Source organism: Cucurbita pepo, chromosome LG01 (assembly GCF_002806865.2).
Source record: "Cucurbita pepo subsp. pepo cultivar mu-cu-16 chromosome LG01, ASM280686v2, whole genome shotgun sequence".
In the NCBI taxonomy this organism is placed as follows: domain Eukaryota; kingdom Viridiplantae; phylum Streptophyta; class Magnoliopsida; order Cucurbitales; family Cucurbitaceae; genus Cucurbita; species Cucurbita pepo.
This window is the reverse complement of record NC_036638.1, coordinates 371,290-386,717: the sequence shown is the minus strand read 5'-3', so window position 1 is coordinate 386,717 and position 15,428 is coordinate 371,290. Positions and strand designations below refer to the sequence as shown.

Here is a 15,428-nt window from a genome sequence, read left to right as displayed (position 1 = left end):
ATTGTTCAATCACAAAATGTTGCTTAGATGCCTAACTCGTTTGTTATAAACGTAGATTTGCATTTTGCACTTTATATTGCTTTGAAAAACAATCAAATTTTCATGTTAATGTGCTTGGATTAGACATGTAGAATCAAACCTTATTGAACTTTTTGGCCCTTGTTCTTGAGGGTGGATTTTAGTCCACTGTTGTATTAAGCGTATTCTGTTACTACTACAAAGGAACAATCAATTGTGTGTATTAAATGTATATATCCTGAAAAACAAAGATCAACCTTCAATGGATAATTCTATTTCGATTGAGAGATTCTTCATAAGCAACAATTCCTATGTGTGTGTGGTGTTTATTTGGGTTTACTACAAATCTTCAATGGATTCAATAAAGATTTAGAAAGCTCTGGCTTGCAAGAATAGGTATTTTTCTTCAGTAGCAGCTGACGACTTGAAATTCTCCAACACTACAGCAACCATCAGGTGCCATCTCAAGCAATGTCATGTCTATTCCCAGATCTCATGTTGCAGCTACTCAGCAAGAGGAGAAGAAGCACCAAATCTGCCAAACAGAGAGCATGAGATCATAGAGATGCAAATTGGTTGCGTAGAAGTCTAGAGTTCAATTTTGTTTACATGTGATCGATAGTAGATATCGAAACAGCACCTTATGTCGATGACCCACATGTGAACAGCATGATTTAAAACCTTTGGGAGCATTTGAAACCTGCAATAAGCAACGCAATATATGGAGGAATATATGACTTGGAATCTCTCTAATTTCGATACCGTCTGATGCCAATCACATGCCTCTTGGCTTCTCGTAAGGAAGGTTCCGGTATAAATTGAAGGATTAGACCCGGCATCGAATCTCGTGTATTAATGTTCAATAACAATTCCTCTCGTTCTCATTTCATCGTGTAGACCTGAAATCGCAACTACATTACCCTGATTATGATACCCTCTTATAAGGATGTCATAAGCAACAGAATCTGGAGTGATTCCTGCATTTAACATGTCATCAAAAACCTGTTTGGCTTCTATCATTAGTCCCTTCTCCGCCAAACCACCAATCAGGGAACTGTAGGTTAATAAATCAGGTTCAATGTTCTCTTGAACCATCCTTTTCTTGACCGTGAAAGCCTTGAGCAAATTTCCTTGCTTGCAAAGCTCTGCAATCCAAGAAGTATACACATATTTATCAGGAACAAACCCTGCCTCACACATTTCCTTAATGGTTCTCTCAGCTTCATCTAAATTACCCTCCTTACACAGTGCATCTATAAGCACTGTATATAGAATTTCATTGGCCTTTTCTTTGACCACGTACCGTCTAGCCTCCTGCAAGTATCCGTTCTTGCATAGACCATCTATTAGAGTGGATAGAGTCACGGTATCAGGCTCAAAACCCCTAGCGAGTAATATTCTGTACGCATTCAAAGCTTCTTTTAAGTTTCCAGCTTTGAAATGCACATCCATAATAGCTGTTAGTATTATCCTATCAGGAAGTAATCCATTCTTCACCACATTTTCTGCAGCTTCCATTGCCTTATGCAACCTACCAACTCTACGGAAGCCCGAGATAACTACCGTATATGCTGTTAGATCGAGTCCTATTTCTCGATCGAACATCCTGTTTATATACTTCAACGCATTGTCTACATTTCCCTTCTTAAAATGTCCGTCTATTATCGAAGTATGAACCGTACAATTAGGCAGAATACCAACACTCAACATCTCTTCAAACAAAAAGTCAGCTCTTTCCAACATCCCCTGCTTGCAACAACCATCAATCAACGTTGAATATGTGAACTCGTTCGGCTGAACCGAACATTGTTGCATTCTCTCTAAGTATCCAAATGCAACATCCAAACTCCCAGCCTTGCAATACCCATCAATCAAGGAGCTAAAAGCAACCAAATTAGGCACAACCCCCACCTTCATCATATCAAAAAACATTTTGTTACCCACTTCCATATCCCCCATCTTACAGAACATATCAACAAGTGTACCATAAGTAACAACATTAGGCAAACAGGATTTCCACATCAAACCCAGATACATAAACGCCTCATTCTTCATATAAGCCTTAGCAAACCCATTAAACAGTATATTAAACATAACCAAATCAGGATTCAACACACCCCCACGAACTCTATTAACAAGAAAACAAGCCTCTCTAATCTTATAACTCGCACAATACCCATGTAACAGAGAATTGTAAGACACAATATCAGGCGAGCACCCGAATCTGGGCATTGAATTCAAAATCCGTTCGGCATATTTTATGTTCCCTAATTTACAGAAAAAGGAGATGATGGAATTGAAAGACGATGCATGAGGAGTATACCCTTTGGAGAGAAAGTGGAAAAGCACTTTGGCGGAGAGCTCGCCGCAGCCGGAGTTGATGAGAGAGTGGACAAGCTTGTTGCAGGTGAAAGGGGAGGGAAAGCCGGAGATTCGCCGCAGGTGAGCCAAGAATTGGAGGGCTTCTTTGACCATGCGAAGATGGGTTTGAATGGTAGCGATTTGAGGAAAGACATTCGAGGCTTGAGAGAGCTAGGAGACCGAGATTGAGGAAGTTTTGGGTTTAAGGCCGGGTTCTTAAACCCTAGCGGCCATTCACAAAAGCTTTGGAATTTCCTTTTGAATTTTTTTTCCAATAAAAATTACTTTTGAATTGTTCAGTGTTTTTAAAATATTTAAAAATATCATTTTTTTTTTAATTAATTGGTAATAACATTATATGTTTGGGTTAGCACTTACGTGGTTGTAAGTGGGTCTACAAAGCCAAGTATAACGCTATCGAGTCTATTGAGTGATGCAAGGCTCGTGCCCTTGTAAACGGTTACAATCAATAAAAAAAGTTCAAATTTTTTTAAACTGTCTATCTCGTGACCAAGATTGTAATTACGCGTGTGCTTCTCATTAAGGGGGAGCATTTGGTATGTATGCTCCATACGTCTAGGCATCTCGACAACAACTTGCAAATTCTCGAACTTCGGGTTATATTCAATCCAAGGCAAACTATTCATTGTTCGTTCTTATATCTTACTAGCGACCCTTGCACACACACGACGAGATATGTATTTCAATATTTATATAAGTTCAAAATTTAATTTCGCATCTAAATTTGAAAAAATGAAATTGTTATCCTACGAGATATTATATACAAAAAAAGAATATATAAAACTCGAATCATTATTATATTATAACAAAATATACACATGCATGTGTTGAGACTGACGTATGACCACGTTTATAAAGAGACGGCCCATTAATTTATACATAAAACAAAAAGAAGTCCCACACGCAAAATTAAAACCCTAAACCTAAAATATAAGCATGAAAGATATTTATTGAACAAATAGCACATAGATTGGCGCTATACCCTTTCCGTTATAATGTCAGCATCGCTTATATAGCATTTTGATTCTTTTGCATTATATCTTCAACCAATACATAAATGTTTTTTATCTTTACTGTAACAGTCAAAGTCTACCACTAGTAGATACTATCCACTTCAACTCGTTTCGTATCGATTATGTAACATCAGCTCGCACACCATTTAGAAAGGGTAATGGGTTGAGATTAATTTTGGGCCCATTACCCATAATTCTATCAATCATTATTTTTATTTATCCTTTACCACAATATTTATAAGGTAATATTTTATATTATTGTAATATAAATGAGTTAAACAATTAAAATTTAACAAAAAAAAAAAAAAATTTATGTGTGATGTTCCATATTGACTGGGTAGGTAGGGAGGACAACAAACTACCATTTATTAAAAATCTTGAGGAGAAGTCTGGAGGGAAAGTAAAAAAAAGACTGCTAGCGTGGATTTGAGCTATTACATTATTGATGTTTTCTGTATTTTTATAGCCCTTCCCACACGGGACGAGGAACAAATAAGACAAATACATAAATGAAATATATTTTAAAAAAAGAGGGATTATTGCAGAAACGTCTTTTTCAATATAAATACATTTTAAAGAAAAGTGGAGGGGCAAACATTTTGTTACATAATGTTTAAAATCTAAGGGACAATATTAGTTGGCAATCTATAAGTATATAGTTTTTATTTGCTTTATTAATTACTAATTTTAAATAATTTAAAAATAAAAAAAAACCTAATTTATCTTTTTAAATTTAGATAATGATAATTAACAATAAATTAAAGAGTATATTTTTGATATTATTGTTGTGGATAATGAATTATTAATTAATTAGAGGGAACAAAATTAGCTCTTTCTCTTTTTCAGTCACTCACTCGCTCTCTTTCTATCTGTCTCTGTCTGTGTGTCTCTCTCTAAACAGAGTTTCCCCACACACTGACACGGCCTCTCGAATTTGTAGAGAGAGAGGGAGGGAGAGGGAGAGAGAGAGGGAGAGAGAAACGCGCGGGCAGAGGAAGCAGAGCTCCCATTTCCCATCTTTTTCTCTCTAGACTCATTTATTCCATTCGTAGAGAGAGGATTTTAGCCTTATTTAACGAACCCAATTCCTGATTTCTACTCTCCTCCTTTCTTTTTCTTTTTCTTTTTCTTTTTTCTCTCTCTTTCTTCAGATTTCGTCTGTATTTGTATCCATACCTGAGTTTAAGGGTATAATATTGTTCTGTTTCTCTTTGTTTTTTTGTTCTTAATTATGTGGTGAATGTAATGTACCATTTTTGAGATTGGAGCGGAAGCGTTTTTGGATCCTGGGTTGGACTTGCACTGAATGTGAAGGGGGGGAGAAGGGAGAGATTTGGGTAGATCAGGTTATGGCGGAGATATCTGGTGATGGAGATGGGTTTTTGTCGGAGGTTAGTAACGGACGGGCGGTGGATTCTCAGGCTACGTCGACGCCGATTTCGGCACCGAATCCGACGCCGTTGACGGTTTCGGGATCTTTCAGGGAGGGGAAAAGCTCGTCGCGGCGGCGGACGTCGGTTAGGCCGAGTATGGACGCTGACGACTTCTTGAACTTGTTTCATGGCTCGGATCCGGTGAAGGTGGAGCTCAATCGACTTGAGAATGAAGTGCGAGGTGCGAAATGTGGTTCGATCTGGTGTTTCTTTAGAGGGATTTTAAGGGGATTTTGCTCGTTTTGTCAAGTGTTCGTGTTTGATTCGATATATATATTTTTTTTGAGTGGGGTTTCTGTTTTCTGTTTTTTGTTTGCAGATAAGGATAGAGAGCTCGGGGAAGCTCAGGCGAAGATCAAGGCTTTGAAGTTGTCTGAGCGGCTTAGAGAGAAGGCAGTTGAAGAGGTTAATATTTTGATCACTTGAATGTTTGTGGGACATAAAATGCTGTTAATTTTGAGGATTCTTCTCGAATAGTTTAAGGGACTCACGAAATTACTTGAAATTCAACACCTCTTCATAATTGGAGACCACCACAAAACTAACTGCGGTGTTTGTAAAGTGTAGGATGGAGTATTTTTCTACTAGTAGTTTGGGTTTGCTTTTTGTATAGTTGAGATCTAGGCTTCCCAATAAGAATCCCTTAATTGTTCTTATTTCTATTTTGTGGGCATTCTCTTGATAATTATTGGTGGGTTGTTCCCATTTTTGGTATGCCAGTTTCTCTTTGGCAATGTGGATCGGTAAGTTCCATCCCTAAGTGGGGAAGAAGTATATCCGTATACCAATTTCTAGAACCAAGCATTCTGGAAATTACTTTTGATTTTCCAAGCTTTCCCTTTATTTGTACAATGCTTCTTATGGGTTCCATTCATTCTTCCTCATAGGCCTCTTGATTCTCTAAAATATTTTAAAGTTGGCTACACATTGTAAGTTAGCTTTAGGGGTCTCCTTTGATTTTAGAACTTTTAGTGCTCAGGTTTATCCTTCTTCATAAGGATCTTCTGTCAATGAAGTACCCAGCCCCCTTCCCCTCAAATGCTCTCTCCTCTTTCGTCCTCCATTTTTAGTTCTATCCTCCTTCTCCAGCTGGACTTAACCTTCCTGGTTGTTTCATTTGAGTATCCGCTGCCTGTTTAATTATCATGGAATTAGAGAGTTGCTGTATTCGTAAATTTTCTTGCTGCATTTGGTTTGCAGATGACAAATTCTTTATATTTTATGAGAGTACTTCCTCCATCTGAATTTCATCTTCGTTGGTTTGAATGTTCTTTGGTTGAGCTTCTTCATCTTCCAGTGTGTTTGCCGTTTTTAAACAAGATAGAGATGAGAATGGGACATCTCACTTGGCCAAGTCCAGTTATCTCCATAACATATTCATGGATTGTGACATTTGGCCTCCTACATATCTTTTCTTATCAAGACAAGAAAGGCTGGCCTTCTGGGAAATGTTGAGGACTTTCGTTGAAATATGAGGAAAAGTTGATAGATGTTTCATTTTTCCTCAAACTCCCTTGGTTTGTGCTTCCTCCAAACCAGATCCTATCTATGTAAAGTAGTCTTCATTAAGTTAGGCGGAGGTGGTTCGGTTAAAGAAGGGTGTGCTTCAATCCAATCATCAATCTTCAGTCTTTCAATTCTGGGTTCCGGGTGAAATGAAAATAATGTCTTGTCAATAATTTTAGTAAGTTATTGGTAGTTTCAAGATTATTTTCTCACAGTTCATGGAAGGAAATGCATAGTGTTTTAGAGTCTCATTTTCATAATAATTTCTCCATCAACTCTTTCATGGATGATATGACCTGGTTTTCTTCGAAATCTTTGATGGAAAATGCAAAATTATTGGTGATTTGTATTTAAGGATCAAATTTTGGTCAAGGGAAAAGCATTCTTATCCTGAATTCATTATCGGCTATAGTGGTTGGATTTCTTTGAAGAATCTTCCATTAACATACTGGGAACGCAACACATTTGAAGCCATCAGTAAACGTTTCGGGGTCTGATTCTTCCCAGACTTTAATTTAATTGATTGTTCTGAAATTTGAATTGAAGTAAAGAGTTGGCGAAAATCCAGTGGAAAGGTTATTGAGGTCTGGGGTATTCATCTTCTCACTAATTAACTGACAGGTTTTTGGTTTCAAAAGAATGAGACAATTTATTTGATAATTCCAAGAGTTTGGGGCAGTAATTGAGAAATCTCTCCTTCTAAGATCGTTCTTATTAAAATTTGGTAAAAATGAAGTCAGGGTTAGTAGTTTGACCATTTTTTCTTGGAGGATGAGCACTTTGGTCTGTTGTCCTTGTTGCCACCTTGATCTCTATGCGTATTGCAGTTGTTTCGAATGTTTTTCTTGATGACATTGTTGGAGGTCGGTTCCTGATTTTCTTTGAAAAGAGTATAGTAGCTTTCGGTGTTACGTGACTGGCAGAGATCTTTTTCGCAGCTTCAGTTTTTGTTCGCAAGCTCTCCAAGTCTTTCAGGCGAAGATATTGAGAAGTTTTTGTTTTTTCATTACTTTTTTTCATGGTTAAATCTCTATATGGGTATGCGTGTCTTTGTTGCTTTAATTCTTTGTTGTTTGGTTAAATCTCTTTCGCTGTTACGAGTTATTTTGTATTCATTTTCATTATTTCAATGAGAAGTTGTTTCGTGTTTAAAAAAAAAAAAAAAAATTATTTTGTAACTTTTGAAGTTCACTAAAGAATTGGCTTTTCTGCTTGGCTTTATTCAGAAAGGCTTTACTGGTTTTCCTTGAGCAACATTAATGATATCCGAGTCACTTACTTTTGACCAATGTATGTATGTTCTGGAAATTTTATTGTATGAAAATTGTTGATTGGGTTTTTTAATTGGCATATAGCTGACGGAAGAACTATCAAAGGCCGAGGAGAAATTAAAGTTGACAGAATCTCTTCTTGAAAGCAAGGTATTCACTGATCCCTTTTTTAACCTTATTTACTCCATTTTTTTTTTTTTTTTTTTTTTTTTTTTTTTTTTTTTTNAATAATTTATCATGTAACTTCTTTCAGAATCTTGAAATAAAGAAAATCAATGATGAGAAGAAGGCTTCAATGGCAGCTCAATTTGCCGCTGAAGCCACTCTTAGGAGGGTACATGCTGCTCAAAAGGATGATGACATGCCTCCAATCGAAGCCATTCTTGCACCTTTGGAGGCTGAGCTCAAGCTTGCACGACAGGAGGTACTGTTCATTAAATATGGCACGATAAGCATATATACCGAGTGAAAAAGAAAATTACTATGGGCTTATATTTGTTGTCTTGGTTGATTTCAAGATCACAAAGCTTCAAGATGACAACAAAGCATTGGATCGTCTAACCAAATCAAAGGAAGCAGCTTTGGTTGATGCTGAGAGGACTGTTCAAAGTGCCCTTGCCAAGGCCTCTATGGTGGACGATTTACAGAACAAAAATCAAGAGTTAATGAAACAGATAGAGATTTGTCAGGTAATGTTTCTCGGCATGATGCTTAACATTTAAACGTTTCAGCTGTTTCATTCGTTGTTTTATGGGTTGCTTTAGGAAGAAAACAAAATCTTGGACAAGATGCACCGACAGAAAGTTGCAGAGGTTGAAAAATTAACACAAACTGTGAGGGAGCTGGAGGAGGCTGTCCTTGCTGGTGGTGCGGCAGCAAATGCTGTGAGAGATTATCAGCGCAAAGTTCAGGAGATGAATGTAATGTGCCAAGATATTTGAATCAGAATTGTCTTTTATTTTACATGTACTACTTATTTTGGATCTTGGAGCTCATTACCGAAATAGCTGAGGTTTATTTCTGTTTTCTTCAGGAGGAAAGGAAAACTCTAGACAGAGAGTTGGCTCGTGCAAAGGTATCAGCCAACAGAGTGGCTGTAGTAGTAGCAAATGAATGGAAAGATTCAAATGACAAGGTTATGCCAGTAAAACAATGGCTGGAAGAACGAAGATTTTTGCAGGTAAATTGAGTTTGTTGACTCTTTTCAACCCAATATTTTGCTCTGGGCTTATCTTCTTGTTGTTGTGCTATTGCTTCTATTTCTAGGGAGAAATGCAGCAACTTCGTGATAAACTTACTATATCTGAGCGAGCTGCAAGGTCTGAAGCACAATTGAAGGTAACCCAATTTTATCTCAATCACTGTAATTCACTATACATGGTTCACCGTTACCAGAAACTAAAAGCCTCACTGCTACTGTTTGCAGGAGAAGTATCAACTGCGACTTAGAGTGCTTGAAGAGAGTTTGAGAGGGTCATCTGGTAGTAGTAATCGAAGTGCTCCTCCAGAGGGGAGAAGTGTAAGCAATGGCCCCTCTCGTCGACAGTCTCTCGGGGGAATTGACAATGTTTCGAAATTAACTTCCAATGGTCTTTTACCCAAAAGGACACCAGGTTCTCAGTTTAGATCTTTGTCCTCAAGCAGTAGCACAGTGTTGAAACATGCTAAGGGCACGTCAAAATCATTTGATGGAGGCACAAGGTCATTGGACCGAGGGAAGGTGTCATTGAATGGACTTCTACCCAGTTATTCATTCAATCGGTCCTGTGATGCAAGTAAGGACAGTGAAGTAAATAATGATTGGAAAAGTAATCCTGATGAAAAGGGAAATGAGTCTCCAACACCTGGGACTGAAGACAGTGTTCCAGGCATGTTGTATGATTTACTCCAAAAGGAGGTTATAGCATTGAGAAAAGCTGGTCATGAGAAAGATCAGAGCCTTAAAGACAAGGATGATGCCATTGAGGTTGATTGTTTCTAAACAAGTTCTTTGAAGTCTTATGTGATTTATTCTTCATCTATGAGTTAAATAGATGTTAACTTCTATTCTGGCATTGGTGCTCGATGTTTTTCAGATGTTAGCAAAGAAGGTAGAGACACTGACGAAAGCAATGGAGGTTGAGGCAAAGAAGATGAGAAGGGAAGTAGCTGTCATGGAGAAGGAGGTAGCAGCCATGCGCGTAGAGAAAGAGCAGGAGAACAGGGCAAAGCGATTTGGTGGTAGCACCAAGGGCCCCGTTACTGCAGCACAATTACTTCCCGGAAGGTATTAATTCAGATTCCTGTCATGTACAAAACTAATAAATGAATCAACGCTGTTATTCTCAAAACGCTACTGCTGTGTACTCAATGACTGTATTATGATTGCATATCTGTGATGTGATTCTTTTTTTCTTTTGTGGAAGATGCTAATTTAAGTAATTTAGATTGCTTATTATGATATGCTCCTTAATTTATGTAATATCATTATGTTTCTGCCACTTAATCGGTGTCTTCAAGTAATATGATGTATGTTTTGGGATTAAATGTTGGGAACATTCCCAATATCCGGAAGGCAATTCTTGAGATGTTGAGACTGAACTGCTGAAGGAAATGGAAAGTTGTTTCAAATTCCACCTGTGATGTCTTTTCTTTAAGCTATCCTTTTTCTTTCATGTCCTGGGAGATGTGCATATGGACACATGCACATTATGATGCTCTTATTCAAGGTTGGAGATCATGAACTGTAGACTGTTCGTTAAACCATTTATATTGTTCTGATGATACCCAGACCATTGTATGAACTGTAAGTGACCCCAAGAGGACGATAATCCTAGCCATGCTGTTTGGAGTTTGAAATTTTCATTAGCCAAAAGTATAAACATTAATATTAGTAATCGAAGAACCCAAAATGAAATTACAGAATGATCTCGTTCCCCGATCTCTGGCACCTTCTGTCATGAGTTACTGATGAAATTCTCCCATCTCACCTCTAGATCTCTGGTAAGTTCGTAATCACTATGTTTGTCCTGAAGATCTTGTCCACTCTTAACACTACAGGTGGGGCCTTGGCCATTTAATTTAGGAAATCATTTGGCAACCTGAGCCCCAGCCAGCAGAGATAAAGAAAATTCAGAACCTTTGACCTAAAATGGGTAAAAGGTCTAGGCATTCAACTCAACTCTGCTAGTTTACTAGGAGAATCTCTTTTTTTTTTCTTTGAGTTCACACACAGTAGTGATGAATTTCTCCTGAGCTTACAAGCCAGGTAATGAATTGAATTTGTCTTTGGACCATGATCATGCATTTATAGGTATGCCCCTCAACCGAAGGTAGAAAGCTTGTTCCCCCCATTTTCCTATCAGATAGCCCTCAACAAGTGATCTAAAAGAATTTGCAAGGACCATGATCAAGCATCAACAATGGAGAATGATAGGGAAGTTCCTCAATAGATGTAGAGAGCTTGTTCCCAATTTTTCTATGAGATTGTCCCTCTAGTATAGTATATATAGACCCAACACAAGGAGAAGTTAGAACACACTACAGCGAATCGAGTGGCTAACCAAGTAGCTCCACTACTACTTGAGCAACAAATTTTAAACATGATTATTATCATTTGTTGATCTGTGATAATCGTGCCCCAAATTTTTGAATCTTGTTATATTGACTGTTTTCTTATAATACAGTAGAGTTGTACCCCATTCTGGAGATGTCTTAAAAGGTTGACTAACATCTTTCATATTTTCCAGAAGCATTGGACGAGGTGGGTTGAATCGCAGCACTCAATGACACGAAACCAAATCTGCATTTGTTCGACCACGAGTTTCCACATGGCTTATGATCCTTGATCTTTTTTCTTCCTTACTCTATATTCTATTTTCTTCCTCATGATTGATGATAGTAGTGTAACCCGCACGCCGATGACTCCCTGTGTATGTTAGAATTGTTGCCTTACAGAAAAAAAAGGAAAGATTTGGAAAGACGACGCTTCGTTCACGAGGAGGTAATTGGTAACGCATCTGACTTAGGATTGTCATCCCTCTGTTTAAAGATGAGAAAAGAAGGGGAGAAAGAAAAGGTTAAAAGGGAAGAATAGTTGACTTGTTGTCTAACCCACCTTCTGTGAAGTTTGTTTGTGAGTGATCCAGTGATTGTGTGATTTGTATAGGTAGCCTCCCTACTTATTGGAATTTTTTACTTTGTTTCTTCTATTGTCATATTCAGTTGATATATGATTATGTAATCTGCAATGTGTGTTGTTGGTTAATATATTCTTGTTGTCACACCATACTATTGTCTTTTATCCTCTTTTTCTTCATTTACTGCTTCTTCTGCATAGTTTGTCAATCTATGACAAAATTATTGTTCCCTTTTCCTCTTTGATTTACACTCAATAGGGCAGTTTTTTTTTTTTTTTTTTGGGAGTACTATAACAGTTTAAACTCACCGCTAGGGGATATTGCCCGTTTTGGCCCATTACGTATCTTTGACAGTCTCACAGTTATGTGTCTACTAGGGAGAGCTTTCCACACCCTTACAAACTTAGAAGGGATGCTTCGTTCTCCTCTCTAATGAATGTGAGATTTCACAATCCATTTCTCTTAGATCCAGCGTCCTTTGTAACAGACAAAGCCTTTAGCTAATATTGTTCGTTACGTATCATTCATCTTACAATTTGAGGCTTTAAAACACGTTCAGTGGGGAGGGGCTTAACACTCTTATAACGAAAAAAATGCTTCGTTTCATTGTTTCCTCGTTTCTCTCTTTAATGAGGTGTGATCTTACCAGCACCCTAAATGTTTTATTATTTTTTAAAGTTTAGAGATGGGTTAAACCACGAAGCAACAATTACAAAGAGATGGGTTAAACCAAGTAATTTAGTTCAACCTTATCTTTTACTCACGGGTCAAAGTTTCTCAATGCAACGTTAGGTCTCATTATGTTATCTCAGTTTCCAATCAACGTGACACACATGTCTTGATGCTATCCCAAGTCCTGCGATGTTATCGATCATCATAGTTCGCTCAGTCATGGTTATTGAGAACGGACCTATGTATTGTTCGTATCATTGGGGCATTCCGAACATCTATTGATTTGAGTTATATCGAGGCATAGGACCCTCCCATGTCCATGCTAGTTCATTTATGGAAATCCTTCCCGGGTGCATTAGGACCCTCCCATGTCCATGCTAGTTCATTTATGGAATTCCTTCCCGGGTGCATGATCCAACCTTAGGCACATTAACTGGACGCTTCCATACTATTATTGGAAAAAATTTACCAATTATTCCCTATTTTTAATGAATTTTATTTTATTTTTGGAAAATAAAAAGGCTATGAAACGTATCTCCTGAAATGTTTCTAATTTGTTTTTTTTTTCCCATTATTCACTCAAGTTGTAGCCATTCACTATAAAAATGAAATATCCAATTTCCTTTTTTTAAAAAAAAAAGAAAAAGAAAGAAAAGTAAAGGAAAGTAGTTGTGCATATCATGAGAAGTATGTGGTTGATTTTTCTTTTCTCAATCCACATGTATATATTTATTGGTTGTAGGAAAAAAAAAAGTATAGAGTAATTTATATATATACAAATAAGAATAAATTTAATTTTTAAAATTTTGACCGAACGAACAAAACGAAATAAAGTAATGACTATAAATATTGCATAACCCGCATAGATCATACAAAATATATTATAAACATAAATATACACATAAAACTATATTATATAAAACGAACTATATTATATAAAACCATATTATATATAGTATAAGTAATAATCCTATCATAAATACATAAATCAAGCTTGAAATAAATTATTAAACAAAAGTTTTTTTTTGTTTTTTTTAATTCAAGACGGGAAAAGATTCAAACTTGATCGGTCTAAAATGTACAGTTAGGTGAGTAAGAGAAATTAGAAGTAGAATTCAGCTGAAATAAAAATAAAAATAAAAATAAAAATAGGAAGAAAATGAAATTAGGCCTGGAGGAGATTGGGTCCGTTGGGTGAAGAATGGACAAGGCAGAGTGGCCTAAGTTGTGTGTCCACCGGTGTGGTTCCTCCTACACTAACAATGCCATGTAGTTCCACAAAGCGAACACAAAGCGAACACAAAGAGAGAGAGGGAAAAGAAAAGTCTTTGCATAAAATGAGTCAGTCCCCTGAACCCAGAAAAAGAAAAGGGGGCAAAATGTGAAGAAAACTCCTCACGACGAATTGATTTTTATTAATATTTTGTTCTCTTTTTCAATTTGGGTCTTTGTCGGATTGGATTGTATTGGATTGGATTGGATTTGGGTTGCCAACTTTTACTATTAATTCCTTGGAATTTGGCCGAGTTCTAATCCCGATTGCCCCTTTCCATTGTTGGTGTTCTGTTTAATTTCATTGGTTTTGGTTCTTCTTTTTGCAATTTTATTATTGGGAAAACTTCCGAGCAGAGATGTTCCGATTCGAGCAGGAGAAGCTCCGAAAACGCATTTGATATTTCCCTATCGGTTTCTTTGATCACTTGAATTTGTTCAGTGCTCTTAGGGTCTGATATGGCTGATGCTCACTTTGTCATGCCGGCATTTGTGCTACGAAACCTCTCTGATAAACTCTATGAGAAACGGAAGAACGCTGCTCTTGAGGTCTACTTCCCAACCCGCTCCATCAATTTAAAATTTCTAGGGTTTTCATTGTCTGTAATCTTTCAAGGCCTGCATTGCGCTTGTAGGTTGAGGGAGTTGTGAAGCAACTTGCTTCGGCTGGAGATCATGAGAGGATTACGGCAGTTATTAATCTGCTCACCAACGAATTCACTATGTCTCCCCAAGCGAATCATAGAAAGGTATGAGCTGAATGCCAAAATGAATGCTTCTGATGGTTCAGGTTTGCCTTTGAGACTTCGTGTACTTGGTGAAGTCTTCATTTTATTATCATTAAATTTCGGTTTATTATCATTTTAAACTTTTTTTGGAATTTGCTTGATTTTAAACTTCCAATTTCATTTTCTAGGGAGGATTGATAGGACTTGCAGCTGCAACTGTTGGCTTGACTTCCGATGCGTCCCAACATCTCGAGGTTAGATTTTCTTAGGCGATTTTGTAATTGAGTTTTATAGTTTAGTTCATCACTGATTTCTCATAGGCTATTGCCGTCACTTGGTATAAATAAGTATTTAGTAAATGTACTTGAAGAGTTTATTTGTTAGAAGATGGATATGTTATCGACAAAGATTGTGTTTGGTTTATTAGGTGGATATGTTATCCCAACTCTGCTGCTTGTAGCCTCAAACTATTGAATTGTAGAGATTCTGACTAACAATTTGGGAGAATGGCATATGAAACTTGATCTGTTTCTTATCTCTCTTCAAGTGGTGCAATTTTAAGAGCTTTTTCTTGTTGTTGATATATAACTTGTATCGTTGCGAAATAAATCAGACATATTTTTTTTTTCTGTTTTGTTCCATTTTGGCGATGTTATCATGTTCTAGTTTTTCCGTCTAACATGATTAACTTTACAGCAAATTGTACCTCCTGTGCTCAATTCTTTTTCTGATCAAGATAGCAGAGTACGATATTATGCATGTGAAGCTCTATACAACATTGCAAAGGTGAGAAAAATTATCAGATCTGTTAATATGCTTTTGGGACTAAGCTGAATGTACTTCTATTGCTGCAGGTTGTTAGAGGGGATTTTATAGTTTTCTTTAACCAGATATTTGATGCCTTATGTAAGCTTTCAGCTGATTCAGATGCCAACGTACAAAGTGCTGCTCATCTATTAGATCGACTTGTCAAGGTACTCTCAATTATGACTAACACACCCCCCCACCCCCCCCA

General features: G+C 37.1%; 3 protein-coding genes across 4 annotated transcripts in view; 2 read left to right on the top strand and 1 right to left on the bottom strand.

The window, feature by feature from the left end:
• Positions 1-268: 268 nt before the first annotated feature.
• On the bottom strand, positions 269-2,641 carry LOC111798386 (pentatricopeptide repeat-containing protein At2g01740). Of its 2 annotated transcripts, none has more exons than XM_023681492.1 (2): positions 628-2,641; positions 269-553 (listed from the first exon to the last, which is right to left on the bottom strand). In XM_023681492.1, exon 1 carries the CDS (start codon positions 2,491-2,493, stop codon positions 871-873), a length of 1,623 nt encoding a protein of 540 aa, XP_023537260.1. In that variant the 5' UTR covers positions 2,494-2,641; the 3' UTR covers positions 269-553; positions 628-870. The 2 variants fall into 2 exon arrangements, with proteins under 2 accessions (XP_023537260.1, XP_023537269.1); XM_023681501.1 differs by having other exon boundaries at positions 659-2,641.
• A 1,699-nt stretch (positions 2,642-4,340) lies between these two features.
• On the top strand, positions 4,341-11,890 carry LOC111798379 (microtubule-associated protein 70-1-like). Its single transcript, XM_023681481.1, has 11 exons — positions 4,341-5,027; positions 5,166-5,251; positions 7,708-7,773; positions 7,877-8,047; positions 8,142-8,312; positions 8,388-8,543; positions 8,657-8,803; positions 8,890-8,961; positions 9,050-9,589; positions 9,699-9,889; positions 11,352-11,890. Exons 1-11 carry the CDS (start codon positions 4,763-4,765, stop codon positions 11,389-11,391), a joined length of 1,905 nt encoding a protein of 634 aa, XP_023537249.1. The 5' UTR covers positions 4,341-4,762; the 3' UTR covers positions 11,392-11,890.
• A 1,764-nt stretch (positions 11,891-13,654) lies between these two features.
• LOC111798371 (protein VAC14 homolog) overlaps positions 13,655-15,428 on the top strand; it is a 14,088-nt gene continuing 12,314 nt past the window's right edge. The window contains exons 1-5 of the mRNA XM_023681470.1: positions 13,655-14,234; positions 14,321-14,434; positions 14,602-14,667; positions 15,110-15,199; positions 15,268-15,387. Coding sequence (XP_023537238.1) covers positions 14,145-14,234; positions 14,321-14,434; positions 14,602-14,667; positions 15,110-15,199; positions 15,268-15,387 — 480 coding nt within the window. The 5' untranslated portion in view covers positions 13,655-14,144. The remainder of the gene's footprint in view (positions 14,235-14,320; positions 14,435-14,601; positions 14,668-15,109; positions 15,200-15,267; positions 15,388-15,428) is intronic.

Bases quoted from the DNA above. Each gene is read 5' to 3' on its own strand.
- LOC111798386 (XM_023681492.1), bottom strand. From the start codon at position 2,493: ATGGTCAAAGAAGCCCTCCAATTCTTGGCTCACCTGCGGCGAATCTCC.
- LOC111798379 (XM_023681481.1), top strand. From the start codon at position 4,763: ATGGCGGAGATATCTGGTGATGGAGATGGGTTTTTGTCGGAGGTTAGT. The intron at 7,774-7,876 runs GTATTCACTGAT...AACTTCTTTCAG, and splicing joins AATCTCTTCTTGAAAGCAAG to AATCTTGAAATAAAGAAAAT. The intron at 8,804-8,889 runs GTAAATTGAGTT...TTCTATTTCTAG, and splicing joins AAGAACGAAGATTTTTGCAG to GGAGAAATGCAGCAACTTCG.